Source organism: Lingula anatina, chromosome 1 (assembly GCF_051362555.1).
Source record: "Lingula anatina isolate TDL-2025a chromosome 1, LinAna3.0, whole genome shotgun sequence".
Taxonomy (NCBI): Eukaryota; Metazoa; Brachiopoda; class Lingulata; order Lingulida; family Lingulidae; genus Lingula; species Lingula anatina.
In genome coordinates, this window is record NC_141767.1 from 61,214,922 (window position 1) to 61,232,158 (window position 17,237).

The 17,237-nt window shown below is 34.5% G+C and overlaps 3 protein-coding genes across 5 annotated transcripts; 2 read left to right on the plus strand and 1 right to left on the minus strand.

The window, feature by feature from the left end:
• Positions 1-120: 120 nt before the first annotated feature.
• On the plus strand, positions 121-2,929 carry LOC106155434 (uncharacterized). Its single transcript, XM_013530296.2, has 2 exons — positions 121-462; positions 2,073-2,929. The coding sequence occupies exons 1-2, from the start codon at positions 213-215 to the stop codon at positions 2,366-2,368; spliced, it is 546 nt and encodes a 181-aa protein (XP_013385750.2). The 5' UTR covers positions 121-212; the 3' UTR covers positions 2,369-2,929.
• A 3,780-nt stretch (positions 2,930-6,709) lies between these two features.
• Positions 6,710-12,969, minus strand: LOC106155129 (uncharacterized). Its single transcript, XM_013529809.2, has 4 exons — positions 12,779-12,969; positions 10,585-10,756; positions 9,727-9,908; positions 6,710-9,357 (listed from the first exon to the last, which is right to left on the minus strand). Exons 1-4 carry the CDS (start codon positions 12,932-12,934, stop codon positions 9,187-9,189), a joined length of 681 nt encoding a protein of 226 aa, XP_013385263.1. The 5' UTR covers positions 12,935-12,969; the 3' UTR covers positions 6,710-9,186.
• Positions 12,970-13,091: 122 nt separating this feature from the next.
• On the plus strand, positions 13,092-16,686 carry LOC106155138 (uncharacterized). Of its 3 annotated transcripts, XM_087000159.1 has the most exons (4): positions 13,094-13,470; positions 13,757-13,815; positions 14,289-14,372; positions 15,144-16,686. In XM_087000159.1, the coding sequence occupies exon 4, from the start codon at positions 15,145-15,147 to the stop codon at positions 15,646-15,648; it is 504 nt and encodes a 167-aa protein (XP_086856285.1). In that variant the 5' UTR covers positions 13,094-13,470; positions 13,757-13,815; positions 14,289-14,372; position 15,144; the 3' UTR covers positions 15,649-16,686. The 3 variants fall into 3 exon arrangements, with proteins under 3 accessions (XP_086856286.1, XP_086856285.1, XP_086856284.1); XM_087000158.1 differs by lacking the exon at positions 13,757-13,815; XM_087000160.1 differs by lacking the exons at positions 13,757-13,815; positions 14,289-14,372 and having other exon boundaries at positions 13,092-13,470.
• The last annotated feature ends 551 nt before the right edge of the window (positions 16,687-17,237 follow it).

Below are 17,237 nucleotides of genomic sequence, written 5' to 3' on the forward strand. Positions count from 1 at the left end.
TCTGCAGCAGTTATCATACATATTAAATTTTCAGAAGAAAACTAAAAGTAAAAATAATTCATATATGTTTTTAGTTAAATATATACTGTAGATAACATACACCAAAAAGAACAGAGTCGAAAATATATACTGTAGATAACATACACCAAAAAGACAGAGTCGAAATTTCATAACTTGTACCACGGTAACTCTACAAGTGAAAATCCTGCAAAATGGATGCAAAATCTAGGATTGCACCTAGCGATAAGAGGTTAGAAAAAGAATCAAAGGAGTATAAAAAGAGAGGCAAAGTTAAGGAAGAGTTTTTATATCTTTTTCCATCATTAGAGGACCTTGATGATGAGTACAGACCAAAAGAATATGTGTGGCATGATCCAGGGCACCGATTTGAAGAGAGTATGAAGTTATCAACGACTGAAAGAGTGAAGAGAAAGGGATTGTTGAATCCAGTCTTATCTCTTGGTAAAGCAATGGGCATTTTTTTGTGTCATTTATTTACTAAGCTCACGAGGTTTCATTAAACTTGCACTTAGTATTAAGCGTTGGGGTTGGGAGTACGCTAGAACATAGAAGTAGAGATGGCTAGAACGACAGTTGACGATTCTGATACGTACTTGCTTTGCTAACGCATGAAAGCAAAGAGCTCTGAAAGTGTGAATTAAAGGACCAGTTTGTGTATTCGCCAATTTTTATTGTACCTCTCATCTTCTCAACTGCACACTCATGTAAAGCCAACCAGTTTTCATGTTAACCAAGGTGTAACACAATTCATCTGCTTGTTAAACTAGTAGGTCCTTGTAAAATCATACACCTGCTCTCAAGGGGAGAATGGCTGAGACAAACAGGCTTCTTGTCCCAAGGAATTCATAAGAACAAAGTCTGATATAATTGCATTGCTTATGGAACTTTAATTGAACTCCTCTGTGCAGTGTATTGCTTTCAGAAGGGGAAAATATTGCATCATTATCATGTCAACCTACATCGCATGTTCAAAAGTAAGTTTTATTTTGGTAGGTGCCTAATTTCATAGAGATCTAACCACGCTCGGCTGTCACCTTGATTGGATAGTAAACGATTGTCCTAATATCGCTAAATGATTTTAAAAACGGGTGCATAAAATTGAAAACCACCTAGAACAACCTTAGACTGCCACATTAATCCAAAACAATGCAAAAATAAACTATAACAAGTGGTTAAAGCCTTCAAGCCGAATGTCGTAAAGTCCCCATATACCTCCATAGAGACAATAAAATAGAGTAAGCTTGTGAAACAAGATTCCACAAATTTAAACATAAAAATCGAAATAAAATACTGCGGGGCATCGTAGCGGCCTAAAACTTGGCACGCTTACCGCAAATGTCGCAGGCTACATCATCCCGTCGCTCGTTTGTTAATTCCGTGCATGGCATACGCACAATCAAACCGTAAATCCAAATTCCCGCTTTGACGCTTGAGTCGGTCTTCTCTAACCTCCCATTACACCGGGCTTACGAAAAAGAAGCCATGCCATTGGACAGGTATTTGTAATGCTACCTCTGCGGTTTGTGGAGAGGACCGACTCAACTGGTAAGCAAGCAGATGGATATTACCTTACTCATAGGTCTGTCGATAGGAAAACTGGTTGGCTTTACAGGAGAGTGCGAGTTGAGACAATGAAATGTTTAGGGAATTTGCCATTTCTCTTGGATTGCATGTTATTTCTTGATGCCAGAGCTCTCTTTGCCAGTGGGTCAGGAGGAGTAGCATTTCATTTCATACAGAATCCCCTTAATTAATGGATCCAAGATTAAAATCAGTGTCACGCCAGAGTGCCAGGCATGAATAATCCTTTTCTTTATGTTTTTATCTAGTGCTATTGTGGTTATTAAAAATGACATGAAAAGTACCTGATTTTACAGGGAATTTATGGATGAATGGATCTTGTACTTAGATGTCCTACATCCTGTGAAGTTAATAATACACATATCATGTTTTGTTCCTACAAATCCTGTCATTGCTAGTTAGATATGCTACACTCTTTTGGTATTATTTAAATATTTTAAGTAATGCACTGTGTTTTTTTATTCTTTCAGCTGTTGCAGGATTACTTGGTTTAACCGGTGCCATTGTATACAACTTTTATCGTGGAAGACTAGAAGTGGCAGAGAAAATTAGAAATTATAGTATGCATACACAGGTTCTCATAGTAGCAGCTCTTGTCTTTGGGCCAGGAACTAGTCTCTTTGTAAAGGATACAGATGGTCAATGGAGAAGACGAACTGTTGTTTCTCCTTACATGGAGAAAGGAGAATATGAAAAAATGAAAAATGAAGAGATTGACAAAGCAGACAATGGACTTGTTTTCAGTGATGATGGCTTAAAAAAGTGATAGAAGGATATTTGCAGTAAATGACAGCTTTTTAAAAAAATTGATAATATGCTAACAGTTAATTGTTTGCTTTGATTATTAGTCTCAGTTTGGATTATATTTCATGACCATATTGCAGTGTGAGTCATATTAATTTTGAGTAATATTTTTTATGAATAGACATAATGCAGGTCTACATAAGAACTTAAATGTGTCTTCTTCAGCTTCTCTTAATTACACTTAAAATTGTTTGTTGGAAATGCCAGGTGCCTTGGATTTTTTTAAAGAGAAATCAACCCTGTATGTGTCTTGAAAAAAAATTAACTTGAATGTCTTCACAAGGGGGATTAGCTCCAAACTGTCATGTACTTTGAGTAGGTAGATAATTTTGGAATTTTATCTCTTTTACACACAGTACAATTAAATTGACACTTGCACAGAGTGATTATGCATCTTGGCTTTCTTTGTCCCAAATGTAAATTATAGCAGAGGGTCTGAATGAAGGACTCAAATGTGATTTCATGATGCAAAGGTTAACATACCTGTCACATGATGCATTGCAATAAACATCGTGAAGGATTTTGTCAGCTTTTATTCGCTGCTCTATAATTTCATTTAACAAATGTTTCTACCATCTCACAAATAGAGTTTCAACATGGATCAAACTGATGTATTTTTATAGATAATTTACTATTCATAGTGTGTATTTATGAGGGCGTAATGTACTTTTGATAATCTCCAGCACATATACAACATGCCAAATGGGAAGGTGAGTGGACTTTCAGTTTGCTAGGTAGGTTTGCTTTGCAAGCAGCTTGAGATCACAAATGACAATTTTGTTCATAAGGCCCGTTCGTGTATCTAAGACTAAGAAAACCAATTTGCGATAAGTGAAAAGGAGTTCTACCCTGGTAATAATTATATACAGACACTGAATGTCTCTATCCCATCACTGTGTCCCTATTTCCAACACATCTGTTGTTCATATGTCTAACATCTAAAAAAAGAAACCTATGATTTCTTATTAAAGATTTTAAAAAAAGTGTTACATTTTTGTTTACACCTGATAAGTCATTACAAAGGACAGGGGAGGTGCAGCATCTAAAATGGCTGGACTGGCAGTCTCACTCAATTTGTGCAATGCTTTTATGGGTTTCTCTCCGGTTTCCAAACCCGGAAAAGGTTCAAAATTGACTTCAAGCATAATTTTTTTACTTGAGGTAAACCATCTGCAAATATTCGTTTATTGTGTTGGAACTTGTGAAACAAAGTGGTATCTACAGTGAATGCTTATATTATGCTTTGGAGAAAAGCCCATTTTCACATTTTTGTTAATAAAGTCAGATCTGCACCTCACAGAAAAAAATTGTAGTTCCTTTCAGTAGGTACACACTGTCAAAAGGCTGAGCAATACCAAAGATAACATTTTACTACTAAAGTCTATTGTGCTATCTTGTGATTTTTAGGAACACGCCTTTGTGAAAATGTATGTTTAAAAATATGCATATTCATATGTTAAAAGTCACTTGTGCCTGATAACAGTGATTTAGCAAATGCTTGTCTGTGTCCCCCTTCTTAGGGATGGGATGAGCAGGGCTTGACATTAGCAGTAACCTGATAGACCAGGGCTAGTAGACTGCCAGGTTGGGCTTCCAGTTCCTGCCTGCCAATGGCTACCTATCATTTTATAGACTTAATCAACATATCTAAAAATTTGAAGCAAGAGAGAGTAGATTTTCACACCTGCTTGCCAGCCAGGGCATATGCCTGAAAATACTTTGTGCCAAACTCTGTTACATATATGCATATCTGTCAAAAAGGAATTGGGGCATTCAAGTTCTCAATTGAGCCTACTTGGGTACCCACCTTGGGCTAACACACCAACAGAGCTACCAGCTGTCTAAAGGTAATGTCTGGCTCTGATTGGTGTTCGACACTCTACATTTTAGCCTCACTTTACATCAGCTGATATAATTTGATATCTTGCCAAGACAAAATTGTATATTGTATATTGTATATATACAGTCATATTTACATGACATACATTTATAATCTGTAAAAAAAACAAATTTTGTACTTTGTGGTTTATTGAAATATAGTTTGTAACAAACACAATTGGTTTTACATATTTTTTACGTTAATGTGACACATGATAAAAGAATTAGACAACAAAGCTGGCAAATACATAGGCCATTCACATTAGAAAGTTAACCGCGGTCGAGTTAACTCCAATTGAATCGTGGTCAACTAAACAGATTATTTGCGTTCACACTGACACTGGCAGTGATCAGTAGCGATAGAATTTCAGCAATCGTACTTCTTGTTCAGCATGCGCTCTATTGTTCGGATAAGTAAAAATCTGACCCTTTTACAATTAAATTATTCTATTTCAGATATACGAGTTACTGCATAACTGTGACAAAGATACTAATATTACATGTAGGCATGGTGATACAGATAACCTAAAGCCTATTTTGCGACAGACCATTTTATTCTTGGCGTTTCCTTCTAATACCTTCTAATACCTGTACCTCACTTTCCGACCATGGCGAGGAGGACCTTGACGGCATCCTCAAACCAGATACTCTTTTGCTGCTACTCGTATTCATAGTAGGCCTACTCAAATAGCTGCGAGTATTTCTTGTGAAAAAGATGCCCACTTGTGCGCATGCTTTCCATATGTAAACATCTGGTCTTGACCGTGATTTGGAGTTAACTCCAATTTAACCCAGCTCCCTATCTGGGTTTATTTCGACCGCGGTCAGGGGTACATCGTCCGTTCACATTAGAAAAGTTAACCGCGATACGACCGAGGTCGGGCCTTGACCGCGGTTGAAAGTGCTAGTGTGAATAGCCTAATACAGACACTAAACTCAAAAGCATTGCAATATTTACCCAAAAAATTTTTTTTCATGTACAGACGTGTCTGTACATAAAGCTGTCACCTGGGTCTGTCATTGTTGTGCACTTTCAGAGATAACACAATAAGTGGAAAACTTTTGTCTTCAGACTTACAAAACTGATACACATTATATTCAATGCGAGTTACGTATGATTTTCTATGCCTTTTTCAGGAAACAAGCTACACAGATAACACATTAAGCGGCAATTGGATTGACCCATTGTCTTCAAATTAACAGGAGTGATTACTTTTACTAACATACAACTCTAGTTGAAAAACCAACTTTTTTTTGTGAAATGTTTATTTTTCACATATTGGCATTTTCAAGGTGCTACTGAACTTCCATAAGCATGAAAACCTTTGTTAGTCACATTTTCTGAATATCTGTGATGGTGGTGATTATGCTGTTAAGCATTATGTAATATTGCATTAGAGTTGAAGAAAACCCTACTATGGGCACTGCTGCCATAATTACATAAGGAAAACCATGTTACCTATGATTCTCAAACTTACAGAAAAGATTCGTAGGGACACACACACACACACAAAAAAAGATTGAGGTCGAAAACCTGCCTCATTGGTTTTCTTTTCTAGAGTAATGCAGTTTTTTTTTTATTTAATTTTAGCGAAAGATTATTTCTTCACATATTGGCATTTTCAATTAAACTTGCATGGGCCTGAAGAGCTTTTCTAGTGACATTTTGCGGGAATATCCATGAATGATGATACTTGTAATATATCACTAAAAATTGGTGGTGATTATCCTGTTAAGCATTATGTAATATTGCATAAAAATTGACAAAATCCCTTATTTGGGCACTGCTGCCATATTGACAATTAAAGTAAAACCATGTTACTAGTCATCCTAAAACTTACAGAAAAAATTCATTGGACTGAAATACAGCTTGAATTGGAAAATCAGCCCGATTGGTTTATCTTTCTGAAAGAAATGAAGTTAAAGTGAAACATTCATTTTTCACATAGTAGCGTTTTCAATGTGGGACTTAGAACTCCCAAGGCCATGAAGCTGTATGATTAGTAACATTTTCTGAATATCCATTTTACAGGGATAATTAAAAATTGATGGTGATTTTGCATTTTATCATTATGTAATATCGCATCAATATTGACTAAAATCTCTACCACCACAAATGCTGTGATTGAAAAACCATTTTACTCATTATTTTCTAACTGACAAACGATTCTTAAGATTTACTTATAACTCAAATTGGCAAACCAGCTTGATGGGATTACATTTCTTGAATTTATGCAAATTTTGGGATTTTTTCATTTTTCTCATTCTGGCATTTTCAATGTGTGAAATTGAACTTTCATGAGCATGAAACCTTATGCTAGTTATATTTACTTAACATCTGTGTTACCTGTTGTGCATATTAACATTTTGGTGTTGTTTTTGCTTTTAAGCATAATGTAATATTCCTTCCAATTGACAAAATAACATATTTTGTGTAACATTTTTTGCTTTTTTTATTTGTACATTTGACAGCTTTGCTGCCTTTTTCAAAAATAATTTGATTGTGCCAATAATAGCAAGGAACCTGTTTTTTCAACTAAACAACATCAAATTTTAAGTAAATCAATATGGTTTAGCAGTAGTAGGGACATATGTTGCAGATGCTGATAGCACTGGCAATGTTGATAACATGGACAGACAATGAGCACATTCAGAACAGCAGAACAACAGATCTATGGATCAAATATGGCGGACCCACTTGAATGCTAACATAACTTCATGTTTTGCTTTATAGAGATCAGCGTGCAGTGTCCTCTCTTTATACACCTTCACATATACAATTACATTACATTGGCTTCCCAGCCAGGCGGGTTGCCGAAGTGGTCACTTTAATTCAATTACACATATGATAGAGAAGACTTCCAGACTGAGTACTGAATGACTTCTACTAGTGGACAATAGGCCGATAACTTAAACTGATTGATCAAGGTGAATGATATAGTTACAAGGCAGAGGACCATTCCTAAATACATTTGAGGTGGATGTACTCGTTAATTAAAGATATGGCTTCTTGTTTAATTGAGTTGCCTAGTGTGACTCTATACAAACTCAGGCCTACCCAACTACCAGACTTGGCACCTAATGATCCCAAATTCACTGGTAGATTGGACCACACTACCCATTTTCAAGGTGTGTGTCAGTACACATTTCAAAGTATCATTCCTTGGAACAAATTTTGAGCCGAGATGCACTACTTTCCAACCCCACTGAGAATCATCACTATCACATATGGCATACTAGGCAAGAGCAGTGCCCAGTCAAAGAGTGTACTGACACACACCTTGAAAACGGGTAGTGTGGTCCGATACACTGTTAAATTCAGGATCATTCAGTCCCCGAGTCTGGTAGTTGGGTAACTTAACTTGACCTTAAAAACTGACTATATAAGTTATATTATATAAGTATTAGATTATACTGTATAAGTATACATCCTGAAAACATTAAACACACATCTATATTATTCAGGACACAACATGTAATATAACAACCTTATAGACTTCTGGAAATTAGATTGAATGAAATTGAATTGATTGATTTCATAGTTGCTATTTCAATGAAAAGTTGAGAAAACCAAAAATTCATTTTAAGGCATTAAATCACAAGTATATCAGCTTGTTGCATAATCCCGGTGAGGAATCTATTCAGTGTCTAAGCGGGAATTAAGTGGCAAACTTTTTTGTGGGTCACCATATTTGATCTGCAGATCTGTTAGTCTGCTGTTCGGAATGTGCTCAATGTGATCAGAATATATACAGACACACACACACAGTGTCTGTGTATAAAGTATTAAACATACTGAGAAACATAAAATGACAAAATTTTCTTTTCAACAATGAAGGACATTTTGTCCAATTGCTGAAAAAATTTATAATAAAAATAGATATGACAATTTATATGACTCCATGTATCTGCTAAAGACAATTCAAGTGGTGGATGCATCTTAAATGATCTACATTGCAATAGCATTTTGAAAACATAATTAATGAACACAGCGTTTCCATATCTCTCAATGTATACACTTAAGTTGTTTAGCTAAGAACATGCTAAATAAAAACTGATTAGCATAGATCTCAAGTTAACAAACAGCAACTTTTAATTAAAAATAATCTCACTGTTTTTTTCTTTAATTTGCCTTCATATTAGTGCGATATATAACCTCATTATATATATGACAATGAAGTTGCACCCTTAATTAATCATATCCCTGATATTTTCTAGGAGTAATCTCACCAGTGTTTGATCTTATTATGTTTGGTTTCATAAGAAGACAAAGAAGTGTTGCACTAATATATCACTTCTGTGACAAAACTTTTAGTGTGATTAAACTTTAAATTAAAGTGTAATTAGGACTTAAGCAAGCACACTGACTTCCTATACACTTACAGTAGTACCTGACCAGCTGCACTTTGCATTTGGAAACATTTCTTGCTTGCATGTATCTGTATTCATTGCTTTTCACAGCTCAATAATAATCTCAAATATGATAAAGATTTAAATATGTACAAGTTCACACACTTGGTAAGCTATTCTATACAAACATAAGAGAACATACAACAAACACTTATTAGATATATGCCAATCAGTTATTCACATATAATACATAATTGAACAGTTAAATCCTTTGTCTACATTAAATCTACATTTATAACACTTGCACATAAATTATACAATAAGGACATTTACAAGTATTCAGATTAAATTTCACTTACTGTGGGATGCCATTTTTGAAAGCAGTGAGCACACTGTCCAAAAAACAGTTTTTACTTCTGTCACAGAAAATAAACAAAAGTCGATACAGGTATGTGTATTTCATTTTGTGTTCTTGGTGTTCTGTTTTGACTTGTGGCAACCATTCCTGCATTTTGGGTGCATGTTCAGTACATCATTAATGAAATAAAAGAATTAGCGTTCACATAATCTGGCCATAAGTTTTTCTGCATCTTTAACGCCTACTTTCTGCCCTAAGGGTGGCACTTGTAGACCCAGGAAATAGCTATTATGTTCCTTTGTAGACATATTTGATAATCCTAATGCATCCATCACTTTTTGTGGAGAGAAAGCATTGGGTACATCCTGAAACACGAAAGGGTACTGCTGAACAATAAAAGAAAAAAAAAATCTCAAGAAAGTATTTTTATTAACTGCATTTAACATTTACACATGTACCAACTGTAGCCATCTGCCTGCAAAATCTTACATTCTTACATTACATGCTATGCATTTTTTAATAATATAATAATGCTATGCATTTTTCTAGTTATGCTATCATGTCCTTATAAGTTGTTCTCATTCCAGAAACTGAAAGAGACAATCTTCTTTATACACATTGGCAATCTTCTTTATATACATACACCAGGTAAATCATGCTTTTATAAATGTTGCACTTCAATTATTAAAACTAGGAATTACAGGTATAAAAAAAAAAAAAGTCCAACATTATACCTGTTTGTTGGCGAGAATCAAAATTGGTACTTTTTTCAGTCTCTCATCTCCTAAAAGAATGTGGAGTTCTGTATAAGCCTCTGGAAACCTTGCTTCATTGGATGAGTCCACCATATAAACAAGGAGATCAGTATCTTGCAGGAAATTTGGCCAATATTTTCTAACAGTCTCTCCTCCCCCAACTTAAACAAAATGAACTCCATCCATTAACAATATCTTCAACGCATCAGAAAAATAATGTTAATACATTTTTCAAGCATGAGCTATTTTGATAAAACTTATGCTCACATATTTTGTCAAGAAATATAGTTTTTCATGAATTCAATATAGCATGTATGATAAAATGACTTGCATTTTTGTGATAAACTGTTTTTGAACCAAATATAACTCAATACTTCTGATAATTACAATAATAAATAAATAAATAAAAATTGAGGCATATAGCAGTCTGTGGCATTAGCCAATGGTACCCACCTGTAGCCAGTTAAAAATTGTTTGGACAAGTAGATTTTTTAAATATGTGAATTTAGCAGTTCGACATGCCCGTTGGATTATTATTAAGTTTTCAAAACAGCTTTTGATTTGATTTTGATTTTACTGAAATGTAACTGTTACATAATGATTAGAAAAAAATAAAATAAAAAGAAAGAAAAAATTGTTTGACAATATCAAGGTCTTGTTACTACTATTATTAATGCAAAAGGGAAAATGTCCAATTTTATCAAAAATTTTATTCAGGCCAGTGAATTCTGATTCAGACCAGTAGATTTTAGGAAAGTGGTGGTCTGAGTGGCAGAGAAAGAATAAGGCACAAGACTGCATGTACTAATAGTGTATTACAATCATTACCCAACTTACTTTCCCATATATCAAGAGCTACTTTTTCTGTCTGTAAGCATATCACATTGAAACCATCAGTTGGTAAAGGAGAAGATTTGTTATCCTGGTTGCTCAAACAGGCTAAAAAGCTGCTCTTTCCAGCTCCATCAAGGCCCAACACTAATATTCGTTTTTCTGGGATTTCTTCAAGCTAAGATGATAATAAAAGCACATATTATATTGCTGTAGCAATAAATTACAGAACTAACAATTTCCTTAGAAACTGACAGTAGACATAACAAAATATTTTAAATTCTCTTAGGATGGATTCTGAATGAGAAGTTTTTAAGGCAAAAACTTACAATTAAATTATCTCAGTTTAAGGAGTGCCTCTACCATATACTCCGCTTAGGTTAACCATCACTCCAGGCTACAGGAGAAAATCTCAAGTCTAACAAAAGCCAATTCATATTCTTCAAGGGACTTTGTTCACAGAAGATTGTAAGCGGGAGATTGTTATCAATCCTAGCAAGATGAGAAGGAAATTTTCATATCTGCTCGAGGGACTCCACTAGCAGAAGATAGTCTATGGAAGATCTGAAAGTTTGGTTGCGTTCATTTACAAACTAGTGAAGAGCAAAATTTGCGGTGTGACTGAAATGCGCAATACACTGCAATACAGCGCAACACAGCGCAATACACTTCAAAAATCAAATCCAATTGCAATTACACAAAAGAAATGACCATTCCCAGCAAAGTAGGGTGATATAAAAACAACCTATATTACTAGGTAAGTAATATCGTTGATATAACTTAACAAATCAGCAAGACTTTTATATTGTCCAGTTGGCAGCCATGTTGGCGAGTGGCTCTTCTTGGATATATTACTGGCCAAGAAGAGCTACTCGCCAACATGGCGGCTGACCAAACAATGAAAAAATTGTCAAGTTGTATCAGCAATATTAATTACTATGTACTATATTTTGCTTTTATATCACCCTATTTTATTTGAGATTACCCTTTCCCGTGTTTACTTGCAACTGGACTTGTGCTATCAAGTGTATTGCGCTATGTTGCGCTGTATTGCAGTGTATTGCGCATTTCAGTCACACCCCAAAATTTGCTCACATATCAGGCAGAGACAGTAACACCTAACTAATGAATGGTAATTTGGCATAAAAATCCATGTGCCCTTACAGTTCAGACTGCAACCAAAATAGAAACTTCATAAGAAAAGTCTGCAATTGAAATTTATTTTTATATTATTTTAAAAATATTTTTAATTTTAACCCCCCCCCCCCCCCCCCCATCCCTCTGAATCTTATTTTTTCCCTTTTTTCCTTATTTTTTGAACATTTAATTTTTTATATTAACCTCCCCCCCCCCTCCCCCACCTCCACCACCACCACCACCCAATGCTCATCTAGCACTTTGAAAATTTTTGGACTCCTTGAAATTTTGTAGGAAATAAGACAAGAGATGGTAATTTTGGTCAGCCCAATCCTGGAGAAAGCCCTGATGTGCAGATATCTTTCAAAGGGAATTATTACTGACCAATCAGAGAGGTAGAGTTCTACAAGGGTCAATGGTGTTGAACTTGCAAATTGGGCTCATATATTTATCTTTTACTTACCTCTCAAGTTGCCAATAGCTATATATATAAGAAGCCAACAGTTGGCTTTTCTTCAGTGAATGACTACATGTTGAAGAGAGAGGTAAGTAAAAGAATTAAGAGCCCTCATACATATATATCACACTCTAGCTGAACTTCATTTTACAGTTACATATATACTAAGTATATATATATACCGGTATATATATATATATATATATATATATATATATATATATATCATCTGATAGATATGTAATATTCTTCCTGTGTTAGCACATGTAGTAGATGGGTAAGACAAATAAAAATGCTCACACTTGGTTTTTCATGCTAGTGTAAGGCGTACAATTGAGGTAAACAACATGTACATGTACAGTACTGTAGCTGGGGAAAAACTGACAATATAAATTAATAAATTTGAATATTAAGCAGATATCCAGAACAAAATTAAGGCTGCAAAGGACATAACTATACAGCCTGCCATGTAAATTTTCTAATATACAGTGTGAAATGTCTGCTTTCGATGCACGGACATGACATTATATGCGTTGTTTACATTGAAAATTCGTCTGTCAAACATTAAAATGCTTAGACACGATTTGTATAAGCTGCATATAGTACCTTTGGGTTGTCAACAAAACCTTCATCACACAATGCTTCCCCCACGTGATTTCTATACAATTTGTACAGTGCAAATGCAGTTGCAGCCACAGCGCCACCAGCTGCAATGCCAAAAGCAACCTTTTTTCCACTTCCAGAAAACCATTTGTCCGCCATTTTTCAACAATATTAGTGTCAAGGTCGTTGACCCGTACATATTTTTTAAAAATATTGATAGGGTATCTAATACTAGCAGTAATTAGAGATGGTTAATAATATATGCTATAATTGATTCCTAGTTTATTCAACAGTTGATAATAGAATAATATTAATCTACGGAATATCTGTGCGAGACTCCACGCGATTTCCTTATTGTGCAGGTGCTTTGACGTTTTGCTGAAAATTATACTGATACACAACTGCTGTGAACATAAAAGATAGTCAAAGGACTGTGTTTATGACAAAATAAGTTGTTTCAAGATAGGATGAGTACATGAAGTTGGCTAGCACTTCATTTAAGACGGTACAAGTTTCTGTACGCGAAATTAAGTTTTGGCCAATTGCAGAAGAGCTCAGGTGCCAAGCCCCCACATGACCTTCTTTCAAGGACATTTGCCGTTGTGTCGGAAAAACAAGCTGTATTCAGGTTGATGTCTCAACACAAGTGTGGACACAATATAAGGATAGAATAACGGATAATCAAATAGCTTAAGGTAAGTTTCATCTTAAGCTCTATATTACTTGGAGTGTATAGGGTGGTCGAGGAAAAACCTAACATCGCAGATGACTTGCGAAATATTTGCACCAAGCATATATATATATATATATATATATATATATATATATATATATGCTCGGCTATCACCTAGATCGGCCAATGAAGCTTAAACCACATTAAATGACTTAGGGATAAGACTCTTCTTGTGCAAAACCCGACCAAAATCGAACAAGTATTTTTAAACTTATTTCTTAAAATATTCACCATATTCATATTCATAGGCAAGTGGAGTTTGGACAGAGGGGGTCTGTGAATTAACTACCCATTTGGCTGGGAAAAGGTTTGTTCAGAGTACACACACACACACACACAGATCGCATTACACAGTATCATACCCTGAACAAATTTTGAGTGGTGATGCAATGCTTTTCAACCCCGCTGAGAATCGTCACTATCACATCACGTACTAGTCAAGAGCGGTGCCGTGTCTGATACTGTGTAATGCGATCTGACACACACCTTGAAAACGGGTAGTGTGGTCTGATCTACCGGTGAATTCTGGATCATTCGGTGCCGAGTCTGGTAGTTGGGTAGTCCTGGGTATGTTAATGTACTAGTATTAATTTTCTTATTTTACGTCTCCTGCAATATAAATGTGCTAATGAAAGAAAGATATAGTGCACACACTGACAGTGCTTTGATATTATCACCTCTACAATATTAGTATTTAATAAATTGTTTGGAAATTACTGTTGGCTTTGGTAATCTTCAAAGAATGCCTCTAGGCTTCATTATTTTGTTTCTCAATTTCAGATACAAACTGACAATGTGTTGTCATCCTTCATCAAGGCAATCTATTTAATATTGGCCAAGTAGATAATAATAACACAAAGAAATGTAAGTGTAAAGACTAATCTGTTATGTCTTGTTTGGTGGATACTGTTGAGAGGGATAACAACTGTTGTTTTTTTTTTTTTTGTTCCAAAAAATAACAATAGGTTTTCATGGGGTAAACACTGATTTTCCCATACTTACAAATGGTTATTAAATTCATTCCAACATTCAAAGTTAGTCCATGGTTTTTCAAAAAGTTAAGTGTTTGGAATTATCTCTTAAGAGATTTTTACAGAGGTGAGGTCACCTTTGAAGGTCCACGTGGCAGGGGCAGATTTAGGCCGTCTTCTGGGTCTTCCGGAAGATGGTCATATTTTCAAGTTTACATTGAAGGGTATCTATTTTTTCTGTCGGATGATGGTCAAAAAATAGAGGATGAATCAACAAATATAAATTTGGAAGACTCAGAAAATATCTCTGGATCTGCCCATGCATGGTCTGATACAGCAAGCACAGGTCCCAGAATTATTGCGATAACTGCTGTTTTGGTGGTAAAATGAAATTCATTGTATTTATATGAGTTGTTAACAAGGTTTTCATTGTGAAATATGAATCTGATATGAACAGTTGTTATCCCTTTAATTTTTAAATAAATTACTTTAAAGTAAAATAATAAGACATATGATATGGGGGGGGGGCATTATTATTAATTTAATACAGTACAGTATTATTCATTTAATTCTATATATTTTTGAATAAAAATACAATTCATATTTACAACTGTCTACATAAGAATGTGCGACACTAAATTAAAAATGCATTTGTTCATTTTAGCATGTCTGATTTGAAACGGACAAAAACAGCACCAGGAGTTTTGACCAACATGCTTCTTGGGGAAAGACCTACATTGAAAACCAGGGATGACATATTGATTCATGATGGAAGTCCCCATGAAGGAGAGGGGGTATCTGACTTTGAGAGAGCGAATCCTTTGGAGCGCCCTGGATTGTTCCAGAAAGCTATGGGCATTAGGGACATTCAGTCTAAAATTGAATTTTCAAGTCAAGAAAACTTCACACAGAATGTTTTCTCCAAACAACCAACTGCTGGGCAGACTTCAGAAAATGCCACAAAGAGTGAACAAACCAGTTGGTTTCAAGGTCTAGGAAGTGTCCTTAGAAATTGGAAACACAGCATTAACAAGGAAGAATCCAAGCCCATGTTGTTCAGTCAACATAAAGATAGTAATATATTTGTAAAAGAATCTGCAACAAAAAAGATAAGGAAAAAGATAAGCAGGAGAGAAGAAATGAACATATTAGGGCCACAGTCATTTTGATAGTGGGAAACTTAATAACTATAGAGAAAAATTATGTTGGAAGATTTATTTGAATGGCCTGTCAAATAAGGTCAACTGTAAGTAATTTATGTCAATATAGAAAAATACTGCAGTATTGTTTTACAAAATGTGGATATTTATTTTATTTAGATTTTGTATTATTATGACTGTATATATACAAAATTTAGATTATTTATCAATTTGTCAACATGACTGAAAAAATGGATAGCTTATTAAATACAGCAATAACCCGTTCTTTTCAATGGAGGAAAATTGTGAATTTTACAGATACTGTATTTTATAAGTCATAATTTCTTAAAATAAGAGTATTCCTATTGAGTGGTTTCAACAAAATTGAAAAGCAGACTGCCTTATAGTTCTATTCTATGCATAAAAAGCACCACAAATGCTACAAAAAAATACAATTTTTATGATTTTAAAATGATGAATCTGAAAGTTTGATAATTTTCCCCATTGAAAAGATTGAGTCATTACTGTAGTCAATTGATAAAGTCATATTTTAAAAAGGGGTAGATGCAAATAAAAGAAAACATATTATTCATTAAATGAGTTGTAGGATATATATAGAATTAAAAAATTTCATGCACTTTGTCTGCAAAGATTTAGACAGTAGTTTTCTTTTCAGATATAGTGCATATATTATGCCAGCTTTTGACATTATATGTCTCCATGCATGATTTTAAATGTTTTTTCTTACATTTGATGAAATTTGAATGATGTAAATATTGTATATGTAATTCATGGTTATCAATCCCAAGATTCCCTTTATTTTGGTGCAAAATAAAAATAAAAAAAATACTCTCACCTCTAAAATATTTTATTGCCTTTTGTTTCAAGGAGACAAAAGAAGGTTGTACAAAAGCATAACTTTCATCAGGTTGATATCATTCAGTTTGTACCTTCTTTTTTTTTTTTTTTTTGCTTCAGGTATCGGTAGGGTCTTCACCATGTATCATTGGTTTTCAATTATGCTGTAAAGTATCATTGAATTTAATTGAAAATAAATTTTATTATTAATTTTCTTGAATTCTTTCTCAGGCAAACTGTAATCCTTCATGAAGTGATTATGGTTAGCCTAATATTTGTATTTTTTTTGTGTATCAATAAATTTTGTCCAACAACACGTTTGTAGAATTATCACAGGGGACACTTGGTCTGAGCATCTCTACTTCTATGGTCTGAGTTACTTCTCCAGCGGGTACGTACGGATACAATTTAGTCCCAAAATATTACACGTCCCTATAATCCCGTTACCGATAGATACATAAAGGAAAAACTGAAAAAACGTCTTTTTAGATTTAAATACCGATAGATCCGATTTTTTACTGCTGTCCTATATATTTGCGTTCCTATAGATACGACGTCCTCATAAACCGACGTCCTTTAAATCCACATACCTATAGATCCACGTATTTTGAGATCCAAATACCGATAGATCCATTAAAGGTATGCTTTTGCTCAAAATGGTTGGTATACTACTCGGTACATAAAATGCACTTCTTTAAAACGACAGTACACATATTAATCCTTTCAGCAATAAATTATTCTACTAGATCGTTTTCACACAA